The sequence below is a fragment of the Canis lupus genome, chromosome 9 (assembly GCF_048164855.1).
Source record: "Canis lupus baileyi chromosome 9, mCanLup2.hap1, whole genome shotgun sequence".
Classification (NCBI taxonomy): domain Eukaryota; kingdom Metazoa; phylum Chordata; class Mammalia; order Carnivora; family Canidae; genus Canis; species Canis lupus.
Window position 1 is genome coordinate 28,236,985 of NC_132846.1, and position 25,752 is coordinate 28,262,736.

Below are 25,752 nucleotides of genomic sequence, written 5' to 3' on the forward strand. Positions count from 1 at the left end.
ATAAGAAAATCTCTGTACTCAGGAAATAATTCTCCTCTGTAGGGGAATTAATTTTGCTGGGTTCTTCTAGCTGCTACAATGAGTTTTTCAGTTTTATTCATCCCTCATCATACCTGATTCTGACTCATATCTGAGTCAAATTCTGTATAACCAAATGATTGTTTTAAATAAACTCTACTGAGATTTTCCCAGTAGTGTATCATATGTCATGCACACTCAGTGAAGACTCAGAGTTGTTCTATTTACAATGTTGCAGAGTGCTGATTCGATTTACTACAGACTATCTTCAGGACTACAAATACTGAATGGAGATTTTATGTGGTTAACTCACTTTCTCTTCAGATAATAGAGAAATTAACAGCCTGAGCTGCTTGTTGTTATTGTTGTTATGTTGTTATTGTTGTTTTGTGGGGTTTTTTGTTTCTTGTTTTGCCACTCAAGACATGCTCAAACTCTATAGATGAATGATTTATAATCATACTTATTTAATTTCTTAGAATAAATGTTGAATGTTCAGTGGCCTTCTCAAATTCTTAAGAACAGAATTTCACATACCAACTAATGACTACACTTTGGTGAATCCTTGAAAACAGCATCATTTTTTGTTGCCTTACTATGTATGTGAGTATATCAGTTCTCCCAATCTGTTTCCCCTAAGAGGGTGGTAGACTGGATCCCAGGACAACTAATGCCCAGAAGCTATGTGTGGCTGGTAAATGCTGCCATCTTCTCGTTTGGTCAGCATGGAACTGGTGTTGTTGCAGTTTTACAATAATATCTAATAGTATTATTTTAAATGTCTCATTCTCGTAATCAGCCTCACCCCTACTCCAGTACATTTACCTGCTTAACCTTTAAAGCTTTTGACTTTGCCACCCATCCCTGACCACTAATTCCAAATGGCCAGATCACACTACAACTAAAGGCTCACAAAACACACAATAGTCTCTTGTCACAAATTGAAAGTAACATATGTTAAACTTGACCCTTGCTTCCAGAATATGAAATCATTTGCCAAACATAGATGTCATTCTGTCTTACATAGTAGATACATATTTAAGATTTTTACATAGACCTTATATTGCCTGACCACCTCCAAATTCACATGTCAATGGCTATAATCCAACTTCAAACTATAAATAGTATTTGGGGTACAATAACCTTGGAAACTAACTTAGGATAATATCAAGAGCTTAGTCACAGAAACTTCTCATCTCACATAAAACTACATGACAAGATAAAAGAGGGATAAAAACACGCTGTAAAAGTGCTTATATCAATAGTTTTTTGGAATCCCAAATATCTTCCTTATTCATCTTATTTTCCTATTACCCAGCACAATGCCTGACACACAGAAGGCACTCAAATATTTACTGAATGAATGAACTTCTGAGGGCTGTCACCAAACATACTAAATTTCTCCTGCATCTAGACCTTCGCTTAAAGGTCTCCCTTCTTTCTTTCTCTTTCTAGTGTTGGTTTTGTTCCTCCTCATGAGATGCTGGTATGCCCCACTATACATGTATGTTGGGGGAATGTAGAGTGAGTCATTGCAGCTAAGCAATCCAATGCCCTGGCCCAGGATGGGGCTGGTAGACAGGCTGGCTGTCAGCCAGGAGGCTGGGCATGCATTGTACAGGTTAGCAGGTCAGAGCTTGAAATCTGAGGTTACTGTAGGTCAGTGGCTGGAAAAGAACCAGGCAAGCAGGACACAAAATTGGGAGTTGGAAATCAGTCAGGAGGAGAGAGAGAGGAACAGACGAACGTGTGGTTGACCAACAGCGTTAAAGAAAAGGCAAAAGGATCATAAAAGCTAAGGTGAGAGTGAGCAGTCAGGATTTGCACAAAAAGAGGACTGTTGAGAGAAATCCTCCAAAAACAAAGTTTACAAAAACTTTCAAGGTGCCCCTTTTGGGGATATTTAATCTTCTTAAAGAGATCTGGTCCAAAACACCCTTTAGAGCTGCCCTGATAAACTTTTTCTTTCTGGAGAGCCTGGAAGAAACAGAAATGAACCCATATACTAGAAATTTTGCCCCCTACTCCTGGTAGTAGTAGTAAGGTTTAAGGACCAGGAGAGGATTCACTCTAGACCTTTATGAAATAACCATACTAAATTTTCCACCATACCTTTCTACCACTAAATACACCTAGGCATAAATAATTATAATGTGGCATTATATAAAGTATCAGACAATGCTAATGTGGCATTATATAAAGTAGATCAATTCTGCAGAGTCCTCAGAGAAAAGCAGGCTATAACTCCTTTATAAGTTACACTCCTTATTCATCTTTCAAGTGAAGGCTCATCTCAAGGCTTTCCTAAATTCCTAGATGAAGCTAAAAGCTTTCCCTTACATTGATATGACAGATTATCAGTTCTATCAAAATACTTATCTCTATATTAAAATATTTTCTGCTGCACTATACCTTTCTTTAGGCTGACCACCATATCTTACTCATCCTCATATCTACAGTATCTAACAAAGCGTTTGGCACATAGTTAAGAAGAAAATGTTGGCTGAACAGAACAGAAACAATACCAGTTCTGAATTAGATCTGAGGGCAGGGACTCTTTAGGACCTGTGTAATCGTAGGAAAGTAACTGAATCACTTTCTTCATTTATAAGACACAAAATTACATGTAGATATGTAATTTGATTATCCACATACACATAGCTCATCTACTCATTCTGGGACCTGTGAAGATCACATGGTCAGGTACACAGAACAATACCCGGACTCATCCTTCACCTTGTGATGTGTGAGAAGCTGGTTTGTTTGTTTTTTAGGAGTCAAGCATGATTATAAAGCATGGACTCCTCTTCCTATTCCTTCCGCTCCTTAAAGCCCCTCACAGAGGTCCACAACAGACAATGACTGTTGTTCCAGCTGGCTCTTGCCCCTAAATCAAGGTGCCCTTTTCCCCATGTCCAGTCCAATTCCATCCTATGTATCAGAAACTTGATTAATTGTCCTAAATTGGCATATTTTACATGCCATTCTCCTGCCCAAATCCTTCAGTAGCTATTAAATAATCCCAACTATTTAGACCAGAGCCTGGCAATCTTTTCTGTAAACGGCCAGCCACTAAATGTTTTTGTTAAAATGGGGCTTATGATCTCTAGTGCTACTACTCAGTTTGGCTATTTGGTACAAAAGCAGCCAGAGACAATACAAAAAATAGGTGTATTCCTACAAATATCTCTGGACACTGAAATTTTAATTTCATGTAATTTTCTGTGTCACAAAATACTCTTCTTTTAATTTTCTTCAACCATTTAAAAATGTAAAGACTATTCTTAGTTCATAGGCCATAAAAAACAGTTAGCAGTCTGGATTTGGCCCACAGATTGTATTGCCAACCCTGGCTTAGACTGGTAGCATTTGCCCAAAGCCTAAAAGAAACAGACAAAAAAATAAGATATTTGATGAATGTGCCTTGTTGTTGTTTTTTTGTTTTTGTTTTGTTTTGTTTTGTTTTAATTAGTCATTCATTCACCATCTCAGAGAGATATTGTCTTTGCTTATGTTTTTCAGATTTGGTATTTTCTCAAAGGGAAAGAAGAAATCAGGTGTTCAGAAATGTGGTAATGCCCTCTTGTGGCTGTTACCTCACTGTCCCAGAAGTAGTGATTCTTGCTTCCTGTAAATTTACCCTCAGCTTCCATGTCACAGGACCGAGCCCTAAATGAAAATGTCCTTGTGAGCAAGTATGTGGGGTTAGTGAATCACTTACCCTACAATATGGCTCCTTCTTCTTTATATCCTCCTGTTGGATTAGCCTCAGGCCCTGGACACCATTCTGGAGGCCTCTCTCATACAGGGCCTGAAGTCTGGGAATTTCTTCTTGTTCAACAGCTACTATAAGCTTTGAAAGAAACCCAAAACCCACAATAAGGAATATAGCAAGTTAAACATATGATCAGCTATAAAAGATAAAGTCAATAAAAATAAATAATCACATGATTCAAATTTGGTTGATTTTTATCTACTTCTTCCTTTCTTCATGACCTCAATTTCTTTCCTTCTCCATTAAAAAACAGTTGTCTTAAGAACACTACATTAGAACAAATTTTACCCAAAAATGAGATGTAGCCTCAATTTCCACTTCTGCTATCATAGTTGCTACATGAATCTTGGCAACAGCAATTGTTACTGCCATCACTCCCTCAATCCCAAAGGGGAAGAGTAACTTTGGCAGCATAGTTTTTACAATTAAAAAAAAAAAAAAAAAACAAAACAAAAGCCCAAAACCAACAAAAAACCAGAATGGCTTTATTTCTATAAGAGTATATAAAATATCAATATATCAGAAAGTCAGTGGTATTCAGTATAATGGGATATCACTAACAGAAAACTACCAATTATTTTTCCTGGAATAAAGTATATTATAAACAATTTACTAATGCATTCTATTGCAGAGGAAAAAAAACAGTAAATTAATCAACTTTCCTCAGGATTCTTTTTCTTTTCTTTTTTTTTTTTTTTAAATATTTTTTATTTATTTATTTATGATAGTCACACAGAGAGAGAGAGAGAGAGAGAGGCAGAGGGAGAAGCAGGCTCCATGCACCGGGAGCCTGACGTGGGACTCGATCCCGGGTCTCCAGGATCGCGCCCTGGGCCAAAGGCAGGCGCCAAACCGCTGCGCCACCCAGGGATCCCAGGATTCTTTTTCTATTTACTTCTGGGCAAACTATCGGTTTGAGGTAGTTTCTTAACAGCTACTGGCAAAGAAAAGCAACAGATGCATGTTCAAGGTACATTAGAATTCACAAATTGCTACTTTGTAGCAAGAAGTTACCAGAATTTCATGAGATAATACTTTTTTTTTAATATTTTTTTCTTTATTTATTTATGATAGTCACACAGAGAGAGAGAGAGAGAGAGAGAGGCAGAGACACAGGCAGAGGGAGAAGCAGGCTCCATGCACCGGGAGCCGGACTTGGGATTCGATCCCAGGTCTCCAGGATCGCGCCCTGGGCCAAAGGCAGGCGCCAAACCACTGCGCCACCCAGGGATCCCAAAATAATACTTTTAATCAAGGTATAAATGTTATTTAAATCAACAAACAGGGGATCCCTGGGTGGCTCAGCAGTTTAGCGCCGCCTTCAGCCCAGGGTGTGATCCTGGAGACCCAAGATCAAGTCCCACGTTGAGCTCCCTGCAAGGAGCCTGCTTCTCCCTCTGCCTGTGTCTCTGCCTCTCTCTCTCTCTCTCTGTGTCTCTCATGAATAAATAAATAAAATATTTTTTAAAAATAAATAAATCAACAAATAACTAACCATAAAAATAGAAGTGGAATAAAAGGACACTATCAAGAAAGTGAAAAGCAACCCAAGGAATGGGTGAAAATATTCACAAATTGTATAGCTGATGTCTAATATCCAGAATATATAAAGAACCTTACAATTTAACATAAAAAGTGTAAATACTGTTTTATATCTTGCTTTTTTCACTTAACTCTATGTCAGGATCATTATTCCACATTATTTTTAAAAAGCTTCATAGCATCTTTAATAGCAACAAGAAATTGTTATTCTTAAAAACTACATGAAGACTTATAAGGCATTATTATGAAAAGTACATAGCAACAAATGAGATAATCTATATGAAATGGAAAAGTTCTTAGAAAAACACAAACTTCTGAAACTGACTCAACTAGAAAAAGAAAATCTGAATAGGCCTATAACAAGCAAAGAGACTAAATTAATAACTTTAAAACTTCCCATAAAGAAAAGCTCAGGCCCAAGGGCTTCCTTTACACATGAATGCTGCCAATATGTTTAAAGAAAAATTAGCTCCAATTCTGCATAAACTCTTTCAAAGAACAGAAGAAGAGGGAATACTTCCTACCTAATTCCATGAGGCCAGTAATAGCCTGATACCCAAATCAAACACAGATATCAAAAGAAAATAAATTGCAGACCAATATTCCATATGAATATTGATGCAAAAATCCTGAACACAATACTAGTAAACTAAGTGCAGTGACATATAAAAAAGATTATACACTGTGACCAAGTGGGATCTATTACAAGAATGTGAGATCAATTTAATATAACATCCAAAAGTCAATTAATGTAATATACCACAGTAATAGAATATAAAAACATGATTGTTTCTCAATAGGAGCAGATAAGGCATTTGAGAAAATCCAATACCCTTTCATGATTTAAAAAAAAAAAAAAAAAAAAAAAAAAACCTGTAACAAACTTGGGGCATCTGGCTGGCTCAGTTGGCAGAACATGTGACTCTTGATCCCAGGTTGTGGGTTTGAGCCCCATGCTGGGTATAGAGATTACTTAAAAATCTTGAGAAAAACAAACAAAAAAATTTAGCAAACTAGTAATAGAAAGGAATTTCCTCAATCTGATAAAGGGCATCTACAAAAAACCGACAACTAGCATTATATTAAATAGTGAAAGATTGAATGCTTTCTCCCTAAGATCAGCAGCAATACAAGGATGTCCATTTTCACTTCTCCTATTCAACACTGTATCTGTGATTCTACCCGGAAAATTAGGCAAAAAAAAAAAAAAAAATATATATATATATATATATATATATATGAGGCATCTAAACTGAAAAAGAGTAGAACTATCTTATTTGCAGATGACATGATCCTGCATATAAAAAATCCTAAGGAATACACACATACACAAAAAACTATTAGAATGAATTTAGCAAGGTTGTAAGAGAAAGGAATATATAAAAAGCAATCATATTCTATACATTAGCAATGAATAATCTAAAATGAAATTAAGAAAACAATTCCCCTCACAAAAGCATCAAAAAGAATAAAATACCAAGGAATGAGTTTAACAAAAAAGTGTAACACCTGTACACTGAAAAATACAAAACACTGCTGAAAGAAATTAAAGAAGATCTTTAAAAATGAGAAGATATTCCCATTTTCATTGTTTGCAAGATTTAGTATTGTTAAAATGGCAATACTCCCCAAATTCATCTATAGATTCAGCATGATCTCTATCAAATTTCCACTGTTTTTGTTTTTGCTTTTTGGAAAAACTGACTAACCAACCCTAAAATTCATATAGAAATGCAAAGGACCCAGGATAGCCAAAACAATCCTGGAAAAAGGACAAAGTTGGATGACTCACACTTCCTGATTTCAAAATATAATAAAGAGCCATCATAATCAAGATACTATGGTATTGGCATAAGGATAGACACACATCAATGGAATGGAATTGAGAATCCTAAACATGCCCTATTACATTGATGCTCAGCTAACTTTTTAAAAGATTTATTTATTCATTTTAAAGAGAGAGAGAGAGAGAGCATGGAGAGGAAGAACAGAGGGAGAGGGAGACTCAACTAGACTCCTCGCTGAGCGTGGAGCCTGATGTGGGACTCGATCTAATGACCAAGATCACTTCCTGAGCTAAAACCAAGAGTCAGATGTCTGACTGCACCACTTAAGCGCCCTCAACCAACCTTTAATAAAAGTGCCAAAACAATGTAGAAAGAATAGTTTTTTTAATAAATGGTGCTGAGACAACTGCCTAGTCACATGCAAAAGAATGAAGTTGAGCCCCTTCTTCACACTATATACCAAAATCAATTTAAAAGTGATCATATACTGGAAGTACAGGTGCAGGCAGTGGAGTAGGGGACTCTGCTTCTGATGGCAGGGTCTCAGGAAAGAACAGTAGGCCAGCTGTGAAGCTGAAATAGCCAAAGAAGCAGGCTAAGAAAATGAACTAGGAAGATAAAGCACTTAAGCAGAAACAAAAAGAGAAGACATTTGAGGGCTAAAAGTGAAAGCTGCAGAAAAGGATCTTCTGGCCACAGTTGGAATTAAGAAATCTGGCAAAAAATAAGCCAGATTTGATCCCAGGCTTATGAGGCAAAGGTGATCCCTCATTCTAAATTCCTGTTTAAACATCTAGATTACCTACCATATCTGTTGCCACCTACAGCTAGAATAAAGTGTCATCTTGGATCCTGTTGTACATTTAGGAATAAACTTCTGTTAAAAAAAAAAAATCAGACAGTCGCTCATCTTCTCTTTTTTTCTTTTCACTCAGTCATTTCTACCTCAGCTCTGAGTCAGAGTAAGCCCAGCCCAGACTCCTGCCAATCTACCCTAATTCTGTACCACCTGGAATTAAACCGACTCATGGGGGGAGGGAGAGTGATCATAGATCTAAATGTTAGAGCTAAGGCTATAATAAAACTCTTAGAAGAAAAAATGTATGAGTAATTTTTCAGGTTAGGCAATGATTTCTGAGACACATCACAAAAACTATAAGCAACAAAAGAAAAAAAGATAACTGGGCTTCAAAACTAAAAGCTTCTGTGCCTTAAAATATATCATCAAGAAAGTAAAAAGGAGGGCAGCCCGGGTGGCTCAGCGGTTTAGTGCCGCCTTCAGCCCAGGGCCTGATCCTAGAGTCCCAGGATCGAGTCCCACAATCGAGTCCCACAATCGAGTCCCACATCAGGCTCCCTGCATGGAGCCTGCTTCTCCCTCTGCCTGTGTCTCTGCCTCTCTCTCTGTGTGACTGTCATGAATAAATAAATAAAATCTTAAAAGAGAAAAAGGAAAAATCTATAGGAGAAAATTTTTAGTATTATTTAAAATATTATTATTACTATTATTACTATTTTATTTTATACATAAAAATTTAGTATTTTTGTAATGTTTCAGTAAATATCATATAGCTAATAAGGGGCTATATCTAGAATATATGAAAAACACATACAGCTCAAGAATAGAGACAAATACCCCAATTTTTATTTTTATTTTTTCAAATACCCCAATTTTTAAATGGACAAAAGATTTGAATAGACATTTTTTCCAAAGAAGATAAATGAGTGGCCAATAAGCATAAGAAAAGATGCTCAGCACCATTAATTACTAGGGAAGTGCAAATCAAAACCACATTGACATACCATTTCACATCCACTAGGATGACTAAAATAAAAGAGACAGACAATAACAGGTTTTGGCCAGGATGTAGAGACACTGGAATCATCATTAGTTTCTCACGGCAATTTATTTTTTAAAGATTTTATTTATTCATTCATGAGAGAGAGAGAGAGAGAGAGGCAGAGACATAGGAAGAGGGAGGAGCAGGCTCCCTGTGGGGAGCCTGATGTGGGACTCCATCCCAGGATCCCAAGATCACACCCTGAGCCAGAAGCAGCTGCTCAACCACTGAGCCACCCAAGTGCCCCACTGACGGCAATTTGAGCCACCCAAGTGCCCCGCTGATGGCAATTTAAAGTAGTGCACAATTTTGAAAAACCAGTTTGCCAGTTCCTAAAAATGTTAAAATTGGAGTTACCAAATGACCCAGGAATTTCACTCCTAGGTATGTATCTGAGAGAAATGAAAACATAATAAGCCCATGCAAAATCTTGTACAAAAATGTCCACAGTAGCATTATTCATAAGTCAAGTGTGGAAACAACCCAAATGTCTATCAACTGATAGAGGTAAACAGAATGTGGTATACCTATACAATGGAATATAAAAATGAATTCTGATTCATGCCATAAGATGAATGAACCTTGAGAACATTATGTTAAGTAAATGAAGCCAGTCACATAAGATAACATATTGTAGAATTCTATTTATAGGAAATGTCCAGAATAGGCATCCACAGAGACAGAAAGTATATTAGTGGTTGCCAGGAGCTGGGGAGAGGTAGAAATAGGAAGTGGGAAGTATTGGGAACAACCATTAATGGATACAGGGTTTCTTTTCAAGGTGATGATTATGTTCTAAAATTAGAGCTGATACTTGCACACTTTTATGAATATACAAAAAATCGAACTGAACACTTTAATAAAAGGATGAATTATATGGTATATGAATTGTATGTCAATAAATCTATGTTTAAAACTACATGGAGTTAGTCATACCACCTTTTCTAAAGTTATTTCCTAATATTAGATTTTGAAAATTACATAAAGAAAGAAAAGCCAGTTTTTAAAAAAATTCAACACTAAACATCATTACAAAAATGCTAGTTCTAAAAAAAAAAAAAAACCCAAAAATGCTAGTTCTAAGTCAAGGCCCTAGGAAAATGCCTTACCTTGCCACATTGCTTGTAGGAAATTCCCTTTTGCTTACAATACTCATAGATGAGGGCTGCACCTTGTACACACAATTTAGCTTTCAGAGATTCAGGTTTGTAGTAAATGCCACTATGTATGACACCACTGTTATGTCCAGTCTGGTGAACAGCTACCGGACAAGAGAAACAAGGTAAGAGAAACTACACAGTGCATAGAAAACCTACAAAGTGGAGGAACAAACCTAGCTAAAGCTATTAGAGACCACATTATTGAAAATTCCGCCTGACTTTGTTCTTACAGGCAGAGCACTGGTAACTTCTAGTAACCATGCCACATTCCCCCCAGCCCATCCTTGACTTCAGTTACAACTCTGGTACACAAACCCACCTCTCACTACAAGTAAACCACTTCAAGCATCCACTATAGCTTTGGGCATTCTGCCCCAGGGCCTTTCCTAACCAGTGAAGATGTGAGGGGAGAAAAGACTATGCCTCAACATCCCTAGGGGTAATCCTCAGACAGTAGAAACACTAGCTGATGGATAAATGTGCACAATCCCTTGAAATGTTTATGTAGCTCCTCAGAGGTCCCAGAGGAATCAAGCTCACAACAGCAACCTTGATAATGTACCCTCCTTGGCTTTTCCTCCTTTCCGGTTTACTCTGCACATCCCCTCGCTCCTGCCTCCTAAACAACCTCTCAAATAAATCACCTCAAGTTCTAGTTTGAGGCTCTGCTTTATGAGGAACCCAAACTAGGGTACAAGCATCAACATTCAACACAAAAGATGTAGAACTGAGAAAATGAGCAGGTACTCAGGTTAGGCCCAAAGAGCAACATTGATATTATACATACCTAGATGTTTCTCTTTTTCCAGAACACCAATGGAAAGTGTTGGATGCCGCAGGATGAGTGCTCTGGCAGAGGCAAGGCCCACAATTCCGCCACCAATAATGACTACGTCAAATGAGCTTTAAGAGAAAGTCACCTTTAAAGCATGTTTACTGTAGATCTCATCAAACTTCGTGTGCACAATTTTCATGATCAGTGGACGATCAAACTATTAATTTGTAATCATTAAAATCAAATATTTATTGGGCTTTATGCTATTGGCTTCTTAACAGAAAAGCCTTTAAGAATTACGGCATTGCTGGGTCAGTAGTATAACAGCTACACCCAGCAGGCAGGGCAGCAAGTTCCCCAAGCTGCTCTCAATCTCTAAATCTCCATAGCCCTCTGCCAGGACTGGCTGCATCTGCAGTTACTGTGTTAAGCATCACACTCTTCTCTACCATCTATTCACTTGAAACTCAAGTACAGGGGCACCTGGGTGGCTCAATCTGTGCTGCATCTGATTCTTGGTTTCCGAGGCTCAGGTCATGATTGTGGGTCATGAGATGAGCCCCCTCGCTCAGTAATGAGTCTGCTTGAGGATTCTTTCTCCTTCCCCCTTTGCTCCTCCCCCTGCTTGTATGCACACACCCTCTCTCTCTTAAATGAATAAATAAAATCTTTAAAAGAAAAAGATTAAGAAGGGCATGTATAGTCTACCAATTCAGCAACAAGAAGCAGAAAAGATTACCTTTAGCACCTACCTCATGGCCAACAAATCTAGTTTGATAGGAACATGGCCAATCTTGCCTTTTCAATACCCCACCTATTTCATCTCCTTCCTGCACTAAATTATTTTGATGCAAATTCTAAACATCATTAAATATTTTAATATGTTATTTCTAAAAAGCCTCTTTAAAGCATGCACATAAACCAATATTCTAAATTTTTTAAATTTTACTTTTAGTTTTTTGTTGTTTTTTAATCTTAACTGGCTCCACACCCAAAGTGGACCTTGAACCACCCTGAGATCAAAAGTCACATGCTCTACCAACTAAACATGAATCTTTGCCATTAATTGAATTTAAATTAAAAATTAAAAATAAAAAAAATAAATCTTTACCATCGTATAACACACTCCACTCAAATCAGATAATTGCTTTAGGCCTTGATGGTGGCACAACTTCCTTTGTTCTGTGCTCACTCATATGCAGGAAAAACAGATCTTTGGGCTTATATCTTACCCAATTTGGGCCACATCATTGGTCTCCCACTCTTCCTCAGGCCATTCTTTGGATTGTTGAAGATGTTAAAGGATATAATGGTCCCTTTTTTAGTCCCAAATATGGACTCCACCCATCTCAAGTCTTTCTGTAAGGGAAATTCTAACATTCAGAACCTGGATCCCAGGTGCATGACTTCATGTTTTATACTTTCTTGGGAACCTCTGGTGTACTTTTCTTTTATAAATCAATGCTCAGTATTTCTCAATGGATATTCCTCTTATGGCCCTACATTAAAAAACATGCCTACAATGAAAAAAAATCAAGCATGTACTAACTAAACATGACTGAGCAACTACGCTGCTGGGCATCTATCTCAGAAAAATAAAAACCAATGTTCATACAAAAACCTGTACATAAGATGTTCACAGTAGCTTTACTCATAATAGTCCCAAATTATAAACAGTCCAGATGTTCTTCAAATGGTGAATGGTCAAACTGTAATACATCCATGCCATGGAACAATTAGAGGGAATCCACTGTCATTATAGGCAACATCTTGGATGAATCTCAAAGACATTATGCTGTGTGAAAAGAGCCAATCTCAAAAGGTTATATACTGTGTGGCTCTGCTTATACAACATGCTCAAAATGACAAAATCTTAGAGCTAGAGAATAGATTAGTGGTTGCCAAGGGTTAGGAAGGGTGGAGAGACGGGATGTGAATATAAAGGGATTTGGTAACACAAGAGATGTCTTTGTGGCAATGAAACATTTCTTTATTTGTGGTGGCAGTTACACAAATTAACATGATTAAATTGCATAGAATCACACACAAATGAGTGCATGTAAAAACCGATGAAATGTGAACAAGGTCTGTGGATTGTGCCAATGTCAATCTCCTAATTTTGATATTGTACTATAGTTAGGTAAGATCCTATCATTGGGGTAAATTGGCTGAAGGATGCATAAAATCTGGTGAGTTTTTTTTTCAATTTCCTGAAGCTCTATAATTATTTCTTTTAACAACTATAAACAAAACCATCACTAATCCTACTTCTCTTCCCTTAAGAAAAGCAATCCCAAAATAATTGTCTACGTACCCCCTTCTATGACTCACAAATTCTATGCCACTCTAATCCACTAACTAAACCACTAACACACACAGCAACCAGTCAAATTTGGAAACCTCAACATTTAATCACTCCCTATTCTTTAAAAACCCTTTAAAAGGCTCCCAATGCTCTCAGAATAAAATTCACTATGTGGCTAAAATAAAATCCCTGCTGTGATGCAGCCTCTCTCCAGGGCCATTCCACACCACCTCTGTTCCACTAAGCTCTGGTCACGCTCAGCTCGTCCACCTTCCAGTTCTTGAACTAGCCAAGAGCTTTCCAGCTGTAAAGCCTCAGCATAAGCCGTTCCCTCTACAGAGAGCAGAGAAAGACAGTGGCTTCCAAACTTCAAATGGGATCTCCATATGGGAGAGATGGGATCTCCAAACTTCAAATCACAGGACACTTACTTGTGCAGGCTTTGATTAGCAACTGCACCGCTTCTCACAGGGGCAACTCTATGCAGTGGTTGCCAGGACCTGATGGGTTTAAGAACGGTTTCAGGCCTTTCGAGCAACACCGCGCAGGGATGCCAGCTAATAAACAGTATATTTGATCGCTTGGTGTGGTAGGGCCTTGAATCCTTAAAAGGACCACCTACAGGAGAGACTAGGCTCCGACTCACAATGGAGCCTTTAAGGAGCTTAAGTGACCCATCCAAGAACTGAACAGGGGGTGCAGGGACAGTATCCAAAACCAGAGCTGCTCTGGACCTCTCTACTCCACACCGCCTTACTCTTTTCATCCGGCACACAAACACAACGAATGAATCCTAGAAGGAAACTGCTGGGATCCGAGGCTGGGATCCCAGGCTCCACCGGATCCTGACCTTCTCTCACGCCCGGGAGAGGGAAGCAGAGCAAGGGCAGAGGTCCAGCAAGGGGCGCCTCAAGGAGAAGCAGCAGTAGTAGCACAGGCGACGAGGGCAGGCCAGCGGCTACTCACCGGGTGCTGGCTCTGCGGCCACCCTGGCACAGCGGCCAGGGCCTCCCCTGCGCCGGCCTGCGCGCCGCAGAGAAGCCCCCGGGGAAACCCCCGCGGGCCCGGCTGCAGGCTCCGCTCAGGTAACGCAGCGCCGGCACCATGGCCTGCGCCCCCTCCCCGGCCCTCCCCGGCCCTCCCCGGCCCTCCCTCGGCCTCCAGAGCCCGCCCCCGGAGCCGGACGCGGCAGAGCTCCCGGCGCCGCCTGGCCCCGCCTCCCACTCAAGGGCCAATCGAGCGCGCACCTTCGCCCCACGTGGGAGCGGCGCCAGTGGCCAATGAGCGCGCGCGGCGGAGGGCGAAGGGCAGGCCGGCGGCGCCGAGGACGCGGGGCGCGCTCGCTTCCTCCTGCGCTGTGAGTAGCGGAGCTGGGCCCTGAGCGAGGCGGCGGCGGGCGGGTGGCTGCGCTCCGCTCTGCGCTTTCCCTCTCCCGCTGTTGGGCTGGCGGGAAAGCTGGTCCGTCGACTCGCGCGTCCTCGGTCCTCGCCGCCCAGCGTCCTCGGGATTTGGGGAGAAGGTCTGGGCGTGACTGGGGTGACGGGCCCGGCGGCCTCCCCGCCAGGCCCCCCTAGGCCCCCCCCCCCCCCCCCCCCGCTAGCTGGAGGCCGGCTGCGGGCCGCGGGCCGCGGGCCGCGGGCGGAGGCCCACCAGGGGCGGGGCCTGTCCCTCCCTAGCTCGGGGGCGGGACGGCCACGCCGGGCAGCCTGCAGCCTCCCGGACTTGTTTTTGAGCCGCTCCTGGCGGGGTCATTTCTTGGTGCTGTAAACAGCGAGCGTCTAGGAGAACCAGACGCGCGGTCTTCGCCGTCGTGTAACTGTCTGTTTCCTTATCTTAAACGCTGGGTGGAGACGGGGTTTTAAATATGCTGTGCGGGGCTGCGGACGCGCCTCCCTGGACCGCGCCCTTCACCCGGTGGTCCTATCCGTAAGGCGAGAGACGTGGGCTACGTAATCCCTAGACGACCTCCTGACCCTAAAGCTGTGTGATTCACCGTCACCGTGGCAGTTGAACACCTGTACTCTGTGCTTAGTGGCAGTTTTTGATTTTTAGGATCAGAACAGCTGAACACAGGGGCACCTGGGTGACTCAGTCGTTCAAGCGTCTGCCGTTGGCTCAGGTCATGATCCCGGGGTCCTGGGATCCAGCCCCACATGGGGGCTCCCCGCTCAGCGGGGCCCTGCTTTTCCTTCCCTCTCTCCCTCTGTCTGTAGCTCCCCCTGGTTGTGCTCTGTCGGTCAAATAAATACATAAAATTTAAAAATTAAAAAAAAAAAAACAGCTGAACAGAACAAAAATAGAATGTTAAAAACTTTATTGCTGGAAGGACTTTGAATTTGGTTCCAGCCCGTGGTCTGGTTGCTTGTGAATCTCATTTCACCTCTTTGCCTTAGTTCCTCCTCTGTGAACTAGGAGTAATAATGTCCCGCTTATAGGGCTGTTGTGTGGATTGCAGGAGATAAGGCTCATAGGTGTTTAGCACAGTGAAGTACAGTTGACTTTGAAGACCAAGGATTTGAACACTTAAAAGAGATATTTTTCAATAAGTCCCATACAGTAATACAAATGTATTTTCCTTGTGATTTTCTTAACATTTTTTCTCGTTTTTTTTGTTTTGTTTTGTTTTGTTTTGTTTTTTAAAATTTTATCCGTCCCTTCGTGAGAGATACATACAGAGAGAGACAGAGGCATAGGCAGAGGGAGAATCAGGCTTTCTGCGGGGAGCCCGATGAGGGACTCCATCCCAGAACTCCAGGATCACCTGAGCCAAAGGCAGAGGCTCAACCACTGAGCCACCCAGGTGTCCCTCTCTAGTTTACTTTATTATAATAATACAGTATATGATACATATAACATGCAAACTATGTGTTAACTATGTTATTAGGCTTCTAATCAAATGGGAAGCTGTGAGTAGTTAAATTTGAGAGTCAGAAGTTATATGCAGATTTTCAACCCCTGGAGTAGGGGGCGTTTTAATCCCTGTGTTTAAGGGTAAACTATACTGGATAAATGACTACTCTTATTATGTTTAAATAATTTTACTTTCTAGACAGTTGAATACTTTATTTATGAACACAAGGTAGAATGTTACCTGCTTTTCCCATTACAAATAAAAAAAGAGACGGTTGTTTGTTAAATTCAATTTTTTTTTGTTTTGAGATCACTGTAGAGTCCCGCACAGCTATAAGGAACAATAGAGATCCTGGATATCCTTTACCCATTCTCCTCCAATGATAACATCTTGCAAAATTGTAGTGTAGTATGATAACTAGGAAATTGACATTGACACATTCCATTGATCTTATACACATTTCCCCAGTTTTACATTTTTGTATTTGGTTCTATGTAGGTTTTTTTTTTTTTTTTTTAAGGATTTTTAAAAATTTATCCATGGGAGGCAGAGACATAGGCAGAGGGAGAAGCAGGCTCCTCACAGGGAGCCTGACATGGGACTCCATCCTGGAACCCCAGGATCACACCCTGAGCCAAAGACAGGCCTTCAACCACTGAGCCACCCAGGTGTCCCTGGTTCTACATAGTTTTTATCACATATGTAGATTGTCGTGTTGCCACCACAGTCAAGCTACAACACCCATCACCACAGGGATTCCTCCTGGTGCCCTTCTATAAATACACTTCATTCCTGCAAGGCACCCCTCCCCAGTCTATCTCCCTTTCTAAAATGTTGCCATTTTGAGCATGTTCTATAAACCGAATTACAAAGTATGTAAATTTTTGGATTAGCTTTTTTTTTTTCACTCAGCATAATCCCTTGAAATCCATCCAGATTGTTGCAAGTCTCAAGGGTTTATTCCTTATTGCTGAGTATAGTATTTCAAGGTATGAATATACCACAATAGGTTTAACCGTTCACCCTTCGAATGACAACTGAGTTCTAGTTTTAAGCTATTTGAAATAAAGCTGCTATGAACATCAGTATACTGCTTCTTGTGTGAACCTGTTTTTATTTACGTGGAATTAATGCCCGAGAGTCCAGTTGCTGGGTCATATAGGATAAGCACATGTTCAGCTTTGTAAAAAATTGCCAGACTGTTTTTACAAAGTGGCTGTGCCTTTATATGTCCTACCAGCAATGTTTGAGTAATCTAGTGTCTCCTTATCACCAGCAATTGGTGTTGTTACTATTTTTTATTTAACCATTCTGATAGGTAGGTAGTGGAGATGGTTATTTTTTTAGTTTGCACAAGATGTGGTGGATTTGTTATTAGGTTAAATACAGAATTATACATTTCTGTGGTCTGTGGTCAGACTTTCATGGGTCACTTGAACCGAAAGTAGTGACTTGTTTACCATATGATTTTGAGTACATGCTGCTTAGTTTAGCAAGGTGAAAAAACAATACACCTGCTCTTTGTATAAATTTTTTTTTCTGTTATCCCCTCGCCTAGGTTTGACTGTACATTAATTTGTTTCAATTAAGTGATTTCAAATCAAAAGCTCACCTTACATTCATACACCCCATGATGTCTTTAGTATGACATCTGTATTCATGTCCCTACCCTCAGCTGAATAGTCATGTTCATTTTCCATCTGTGTCAGAACCCATAAGGTGTTACTTCAATGAGCCCCCTGTGATGCTGGCCTAGGAATGACTTTGGGGAACTTTGTTTCCAATTCCTCAATTCCTAATGAATTCTTTAGTTCTATCTCACTAGACTTTACATACCTCAGGAATAAGAATTGGCATCAATATTGGGTAATCTGCAGTGAGGTGGGGCTATAATTTGGGGAAAGACTTTCCCAATTCCAATAACACCCCACCCCTCCAAATTTTATTTACCCTCAAAAACTAGTCCCCCCCCCCTTTTTTTTAAAGATTTTATTTATTCATGAAAGACAGAGGCAGAGACATAGGCAGAGGGAGAAGCAGGCTTCATGCAGGGAGCCTGATGTGGGACTTGGATTCGGGACTCCAGGATCATGCCCTGAGCCAATGACAGAAAGTCAAACCCTGAGCCACACAGGCATCCCCAAAAACTAGTTCTTTAGTTCAGTCTTTTGACCCATTTAGCCATCACTTTGAATAGCCCTGCTAAGTAAAAACAGAACTTCCACTTAAACAAAACAAAACAAAACAAAAAAAACTTACTCTTTTTATGCAAATAGGGGAACTCTCAACCAAACCTACTCAGAGACATTTTGTGTATATACTATTTTGAATTAAACCTTAGAAGTCTGGCCTCCTCTAAGTAACAAGCAAAATTGTAATTTTTAGAAATGTGCTCCAAGCCAGGTTCTGATAGTAATGAAGGAGCTTTTTAAAATGATTTTAGAGGCGGCCCTGGAGGCTCAGCGGTTTAGTGCCACCTTTGGCCCAGGGCCTGATCCTGGAGTCCCAGGATCGAGTCCCAGGATCGAGTCCCACATCAGGCTCCCTGCATGGAGCCTGCTTCTCCCTCTGCCTGTGTCTCTGCCTCTCTCTCTTTCTCTGTGTCTCTCATGAATAAATAAATAAAATATTTTAAAAATAAATTTTAAAAATAATAATGATTTTAATTTCTGGATTATTTATTGAAAAAATAATTTAGTGGTTATTTTTCTTAACTTGCTGTTAACTTTTTTTTTTAATCATTAGAGCTAAATTCACCAACTCACCACTAGAGGTCTCCTCTTTCCTTATAGAAACCATTCCCAGAGGTTGCTGCTTAAATTCATCTGAAATTTCTAAAATCAATTAGCACAGGCACATTTGAGAATGTAAAAACCTACCAATTAATTTTTTTCCTTTGTTGCCAAGGAAAAATTTTCTTAAATTATTTAAAATATAACATCTAATACTTTTAGAGACCATAGTGGGAATAAGGTTAGCCTTTCCTTTAAGCTGAAATAGGAGGTAAACAGAAGTGAATCAAGTACTCGATTTTCACAGACCACTAATTTACCCGGTTAATAACAGTCTCTCTGATTTTGCCTTTCTCTATGGAAATATATCAACCACTGAAGACTACTAATTGGCAAATATTTATTAAATTTTTTCATTAGGGGGATGGAAATGTGCTAGGTGCTATGAAAAATGAAAATGAGTAAGATGTGATCCTTGCTCTCCTTTTTGCTCTGCATACTTTTTTTTCTGCCTAACTTGAAACCCTTAATTATCCTTTAAGCCTCATCTCAAAAGACACCTCCAGGGTGAAGCCTCTTCACTTCCTCCTCTAGGCTTTCACAGAATTTGTTCATACCTCTATTAAGACATATTGCATGCTATTTATTTGTTTATATGTTGTCTATCATACTAGACTACATTCTATGAGGACAAGGAACTTTGTCTTTCTCCTCTGTTGTTTTTTTAATCTTACCATTGTATCTCTGGCACTAAGTATAGCAGACATTCAATAAATATTTATTGAGTGAGTGAATGGATGGATGGAGATGGCATTTGAATAAGCTCTTGAAATTCCACGGGATGGGAATGGGGTGTGTGCGTGGGGAAGTAAATAGAACAGCCTAATTGGATGCTGGAAAGCTCAGATAAATGAGATTGGCAGCCAGTGGAGTTATCAGAGGTGGGCATAGGTGGAGAGAGATTTAACAAAAAGCTAGGAAGGGCTGAGAACAAGAGAGTGATAGCGGGGAGGTTTTGGGAATGAAGGCAGATGATGGTGGAAAAGAGATGAAGAGGGAAGATGATTCCAGCTTCTGTCCTCAGACTTCATCTCTCACTGTTCTAGAACCTCAACATCTTCGATCACTCCTCGGTTCTAAGGTGGTTCCCACTCAGACCTCTTTCTTGTCTCTTTATTCCCCAGTTCTAGTACCATCCAGGACTGAGGAAAAAGCCATGGACTGGTGGGAAGAAGAACTAGGTTCAAGTTTCAATGCTGCCACCAATTAGCTATGAAACATTGAGGAAGTCCTTTTAAATGTATGCATTTATTAATACCCCACCTTGTTCCAGAAGGGATTTAGAGTGTCAGCAAGTTACTTGATATCAGGGCTTCAGTTTCCTCATCCCTAAATGGTCTAGGAGGTCTAAGTTCATTCCAGTTCTCCCACTTTGTGCTTCTGATTCAAATGATTTGTTGATTATCTCCACTTAGAAGTTCTGCTAACCCTTCATATTGAGAATATGAAAAACTGGGGATAGAGGTGGGGGAAACTACAATTTGCCCTCCTGACACTGATTTGTATTAATGGCATCACCATCCAACTGGTGACCTGAGACCAAAACTTAATGTCATGATGATACTAGCTATTCTAGCCCTTGCCCCAACATCTCAGTGAGCCATGTGGAATCCACCCTGTATTGTCATTCTCACTCTTTCCCCTACTTGGTCCTTTCCCATGGCCACATGTAGTTGAAACCCTTATTAGCTGTCTTTCTGTTCTGTTCTGTTGACCCTCAATCTTGATAATGTTGCTGAAGCATAGCTCTAACAGTGCCAGTGCTCTTTGCTAAAACCTCAGTGACTCACAACTACCTGCAGAACAGTCCAGACTCCCTTGCTGATCAGGCAAGATCCTTCCTGAGGTGACTGTGTAAATTGTCTGCCTCCTTTTCTCAGGATCCCCATGTACTAACCAAACTGAACTACAAAGTGCCTTGAACATTTCTGCCTCATCTAATCACCTGATGTACCTTCTGGCATTTTGCCTATTGAAATCATGGTCTGTTATTTTAATTCTTTGAGGGATTTTTCAGGTTCTATCATTTATTTTAACTACCTGGTAACTTGTTTTAGCTCACTTCACCCAGCACTAAATTTTCAGCGACTCAAAGGCAGAAACCACATTTCATTTATCTTTGTTTTCCCCTGACTTAGCACACTACTAGAGAAACTTGAACTGAAATAAATCAGATTAAGACTCAGTTTAGAAATCACTTTCTCAACTCATGGTTATAAATTTTTACAGCTGGAAATCATCTGAGCAAATCATCTTATTTTACAAGTGAGAAAACCAGGGGTCAGTGAGGTGAAGCTACTTGCCCAGTCCTTCCTAGCTTCCCTTGCACAATTCTTTGTTTGCACTATTCTGGTGATACTATGTGCAGCCTTGGCATAGAAAATTCTGTTTTCAGGGATCCCTGGGTGGCTCAGTGGTTTCGCGCTTGCCTTTGGCCTGGAGTGCGATCCTGGAGTCCTGGGATCCAGTCCCGCGTCAGGCTCCCTGCATGGAGCCTGCTTCTCCCTCTGCCTGTGTCTCTGCTTCCCTCTCTCTCTCTCTCTCTCTCTCTCTCTATATATATATATATATATATAAAATCATGAATAAATAAAATAAATCTTAAAAAAAAGAAAATTCTTTTTTCATGTCTCCTCTCCCTTTCTGGATATAAGCGTCTTAACCTCAACACATTTCTCCCTAGGTGATTTCAGTTTGTCATTTTGATGTTGGAAATGTAGACTGGGAGTAGAGCTGGTTTCAGCAAATGTGTAGGTTCACTGCCTGCATGGCCATCTGGTGGCAACACTGCAGGCTGACTCCAGTTGAGGGTTGAAGAGTGAAACTTAACATTAGGCTGGAAGGAACCTTAGGGACCGTCCAATCCAGCCCCTCTTTTCTGTAGGAAAAAAAAAAAAAAAACAGGAGTGTCTTGCTCAATAACTCTGAGTGGCAAATGACTCACCAGCTTTGCTGGCACAAGAGCATTGACTTTGAGGTTGTAAAGTAAGTTTACTGTATGTATGGGACTCTGATTGCCAGCTGATGATCTAATATGAATACTATTTTGTGTGTCTAGATCAAATGATGCTGTTTGGAAAAATTTCCCAGCAGTTGTGTGGCTTAAAGAAACTCCCATGGTCATGTGACTGCAGAAACTTCTGGGGCTGGTTGAATGCAGTGTTTAATAAGTAAGTTACTCCAGCTAAAGTGAAGAAACATGGGGATTATTACAGCTAGATGAGTTCCCAGTAGCTAATTGGTTATTTCTTGTATTTCAAATGCTTTTTTGTACAGTGTGTGAGATATGATCCTAATTTGTTTAAAAACCAAACATACATAGAAACATTGAATAAAGACCAGAAAAATAGATTACAAAGTATTAATTGACCAGGTTGCAGGATTTCAGTGATTTTTCTTATTTGTCATTTTGATGCCTTTCAAGCTGTCTAAAATGAAAATATTTTTTGTAACCAGAAAAGCTTACCGAATGTGATTTTAGAATATTCTCTGGCTTCTTAATTAGCCTTTTGAATACTACCAAGGGGACTCAAGTTTTTCAAAAAGCAGGTGGCATGCTTCAAAACACCATTTTGAAACTAATGGAACTAATCTCCTTGTTGCTTAATGTAACATTAACACCACTAACTAGAGAAAACAGCATATGTAGAAATTAATAAATATCACTTAATGAGATTAATTTGAACATGGACTCAAATTATTCCCTTTTATATTTTATCATTAATAAAAACAATAACCAAGTGTGGTCATTCACTCACTACGTAGTTCCTGAGTACCTCCTGGTGTCAAGCACGGTGCTACATATGAATCAATGAAGACTCACATCTGCCTGATAGCTCATGTAAAAATAATAGGCCTTGACAAGAGTTCATTTGGAAACAAAAACAAGGTAGCAGGAAGAGCCAGCATATGTTGTTTTTTTCCCCATGGCTCTCACTAATATACTTATCTCCCTCCTTAGTCATTTGAAAGGAAAAGTTATTGAAGTGCCTTATTTATGTTGATGACTAGAGTTAATCAGCTAGTGATCACACTAAAAACTGACTGCTTTTGTTGTCCTGCCAACAGAGTGGATCACGAACGCATTCGGGATGTGGGACCCGACCGGGCAGCATCTGAGTGGCTGCTGCGCTGCGGCGCCATGGTGCGCTACCACGGCCAGGAGCGGTGGCAGAAGGACTACAACAACCTCCCCACAGGACCTCTGGACAAATACAAGATTCAGGCGATTGATGCCACGGACTCTTGTATCATGAGCTTTGGATTTGATCACTTGGGTAACTACCCTGTCATTGCTTCTGGGAAATGTAGGTGATTTGCAGTGACATTTTGTTACAGTGGATTCACTGTTAGAGTCATAAGTGTGTCCTTTTTGCCCTTTCCAGTACAATCCAGTCTTTTTTCCTGTGTGTGACTTTTAAAACTTATATAGAGGTTACAAACACTTTCTTCGCTCTTCTCCTTCATTAAGCTTGTCTCTACATGCCTTTATTTTGTGTTTATTGGTTTAAAATTCAAGGCCATGTTTACCAAACTATTTTTGTCAAATTTCTGTCATCTGAGAAACCCTCAATAGTGTAAGAATTATTATACCCATACAGCTTCTGCTTGTATGGCTTTTTTCCCTCTAATACATGGGCATCTGATTACAGAATGGTCCTGTCCATCAGTACAACCTGTATAGTGAATACCTTGTATGGTTAATAGGGTCACTAATCATCCAAGTCTTACAAGGGACTAAAAGGTTTTCCGGAACATAGGATTTTCAGTCTAAAACCAGAAGAGTCCTGGCCAAACTAGTTATTTTAATAGTAGAGCAGATTCTTAAAATGTACCTTTTATCTCCCAGAGGGCCTACAGCATGTTGAAAAAATAAGACTATGCAAGTGTCATTATATTGAGGATAACTGTTTGGAGAGACTTGGTAAACTTGAAAATTTACAAAAAAGCATATTGGAAATGGAAATAATTTCATGTGGGAATATCACAGACAAAGGCATCATGGCTTTATATCACTTAAGGTAAGTGGTCAGTGCTAAAATGGAAACTTAACCATATAGGTCAAAATGAATAATTAGAATTTAAATTAAAACAATTTTTTTTAGTATATGTGCTGCTGAAGTGAGCACAAAACAAAAATTTTTAAAGTAAACTCTACCCCAATGTGGGGCTCGAACTCACAACCCTGAGATCAAGCATTGCATGCTCTTATCAACTGAGCCAGCCATTTGCTATATGCTTCCTCTCAATGTTTTAAAGCATTTTTCCCCATATTCTGACAGTAACCTCAGTATCACAGGAAGTTTGAGAAATTTTAAGTTTTTGTTTTTGTTTTTTTATTAATTTCTGTACCCATTGTGGAGCTCAAAGCCACAACCCCAAGATCAAGAGTCGCATGCTCTTACAAATAAGCCAGCCAGGAATTCCCCTCACCTTTTACTTTTAAGCTTATTTCTTTTTAGCAGAGAAATTTTAAACATTAGAACCAAAAGTGGTAGATTATCTCTTACATTAGTTGAGGCTTTGAGGTGTTATCTTTTAGTAACTTTAAGAACTTCCCTAATTTTTTTTCCTTTCTAGAGTAAGATTCATTTTTTGTATTTCTCATGCAAAGGATTTCTATGCCATAATACATATACAGTATTTGGAAAGATTCAGCTAGAATTATTGATGTAATTCAGAACGATTAAACTTCCCAAGGTCTGGCTTGGTTCCTAGCATGAATTTCATTTAAAGTAGCACTCTTAAAATGGCTGTTCTAAGAGTCATTTTGAAAGTACAGTGTGATATAAATGCATTCTGTGTGTAATTTTTTCTAAAAGCCATTAACTAGGGTTTATTTTTAATGCTTTAAGAGTAAAGGCCAAAATGAGGTCACATTTTTTTCCTTTTCTTTTTGCAGAAACCTCAAGTATTTGTTGTTAAGTGATCTTCCTGGAGTAAGAGAAAAAGAAAACCTTATCCAAATCTTTAAGACAGCACTGCCTTCTTTGGAACTAAAATTAGACTTGAAGTAAAATAATAATATTCAATAAGTGTCTTATTTCAATATAAAGTATCATTTGAAATTGTTGGTTCTAAACAGCAATAACTATTTTGTAATCATCCACAGACCGTAAGGATGTCATATCATGACATTCCAGAAGCAGAGTCCATCATGTAGAAAATAAATATTCAGACATGACTCACTGAAGGTACTAGGTTGGAAGAAAAAAAACTTATGCACATTAAGTCATTTTAAGAGAAAATGGAAACCAAGTAGCAGTTTAATTCTAATATATTCCTCATTTTATATACATATCTATATAGATAACTCTTGATGTAGATACTGACATAGAGTTCTTTAATGTGATTTAAATGTGCAACTTAAATGTGCCATAAATGGGCATCTGGGTGGCTCAGTAGGTAGAAGCATCTGCCTTCTGCTCGGGTCATGATCCCAAGGTCCTGGGATCGAGCCTTGCATGGGGCTCCCTGCTCAGCAGGAGTCTGCTTCTCTCTCTGTCCCACACACTGCTTGTTCTCTCTCTCTCTCCCCGTCTCTATCTCTCAAATAATAAAATCTTTTAAAAAAATAAATGCACAAAACAGATATTCTTTATCAGAAATTTATATTACTGTTACCTTTTAAAATTATTGAAGAATGTTACTATACATGTACAGTTATGAAAAACTGAAAGCTAAATTTCAGATTCATTGGTGGAGTGAATTATGAAAGGCGGTTGGTAGTTGAAGTATTCATAATGCTTCCCAGGATTTGCATGCATTTCTCATGACCCTCATTCCTGTGTTCTTTATAACATGCACCTTTCTCTGAATGAATACTCTCTGCCTAATTTGTCTATTTTGTAAGCTTACTCTGAGGTTTTATTAAAACTAGACATGAAGACTTGACTGAATTCTAAT

General features: G+C 39.6%; 2 protein-coding genes and 1 long non-coding RNA gene across 8 annotated transcripts in view; 2 read left to right on the plus strand and 1 right to left on the minus strand.

Annotated features, from left to right (window-relative positions):
* The window catches only part of LOC140639936 (uncharacterized), a 103,281-nt gene extending 99,288 nt beyond the window's left edge, over positions 1–3,993 (plus strand). The window contains exon 4 of the long non-coding RNA XR_012036590.1: positions 3,541–3,993. This is a non-coding gene — a long non-coding RNA (uncharacterized lncRNA). The remainder of the gene's footprint in view (positions 1–3,540) is intronic.
* The window catches only part of L2HGDH (L-2-hydroxyglutarate dehydrogenase), a 38,719-nt gene extending 24,347 nt beyond the window's left edge, over positions 1–14,372 (minus strand). For 2 of the 5 annotated variants that reach the window (XM_072838497.1, XM_072838496.1), the window contains exons 1-4: positions 14,170–14,372; positions 10,911–11,026; positions 10,073–10,224; positions 3,740–3,871 (exon numbers count right to left, since the gene is read on the minus strand). In XM_072838497.1, the coding sequence (XP_072694598.1) occupies positions 3,740–3,871; positions 10,073–10,224; positions 10,911–11,026; positions 14,170–14,309 (540 nt within the window). In that variant the 5' untranslated portion in view covers positions 14,310–14,372. Of the gene's footprint in view, positions 1–3,739; positions 3,872–10,072; positions 10,225–10,910; positions 11,044–12,130; positions 12,258–14,169 lie in introns of all 5 variants that reach the window. The other 3 variants (XM_072838498.1, XM_072838499.1, XM_072838500.1) reach the window with 3 other exon arrangements.
* Positions 14,373–14,445: 73 nt separating this feature from the next.
* DMAC2L (distal membrane arm assembly component 2 like) lies at positions 14,446–25,740 on the plus strand. Of its 2 annotated transcripts, none has more exons than XM_072838503.1 (5): positions 14,446–14,560; positions 21,905–22,016; positions 22,915–23,123; positions 23,696–23,867; positions 24,749–25,740. In XM_072838503.1, exons 2-5 carry the CDS (start codon positions 21,910–21,912, stop codon positions 24,861–24,863), a joined length of 603 nt encoding a protein of 200 aa, XP_072694604.1. In that variant the 5' UTR covers positions 14,446–14,560; positions 21,905–21,909; the 3' UTR covers positions 24,864–25,740. The 2 variants fall into 2 exon arrangements, with proteins under 2 accessions (XP_072694604.1, XP_072694605.1); XM_072838504.1 differs by lacking the exon at positions 14,446–14,560 and adding an exon at positions 14,997–15,015.
* Positions 25,741–25,752: the final 12 nt, after the last annotated feature.

Bases quoted from the DNA above. Each gene is read 5' to 3' on its own strand.
- DMAC2L (XM_072838503.1), top strand. From the start codon at position 21,910: ATGATGCTGTTTGGAAAAATTTCCCAGCAGTTGTGTGGCTTAAAGAAA. The intron at 23,124-23,695 runs GTAACTACCCTG...TTTATCTCCCAG, and splicing joins CTTTGGATTTGATCACTTGG to AGGGCCTACAGCATGTTGAA. The intron at 23,868-24,748 runs GTAAGTGGTCAG...TTCTTTTTGCAG, and splicing joins ATGGCTTTATATCACTTAAG to AAACCTCAAGTATTTGTTGT.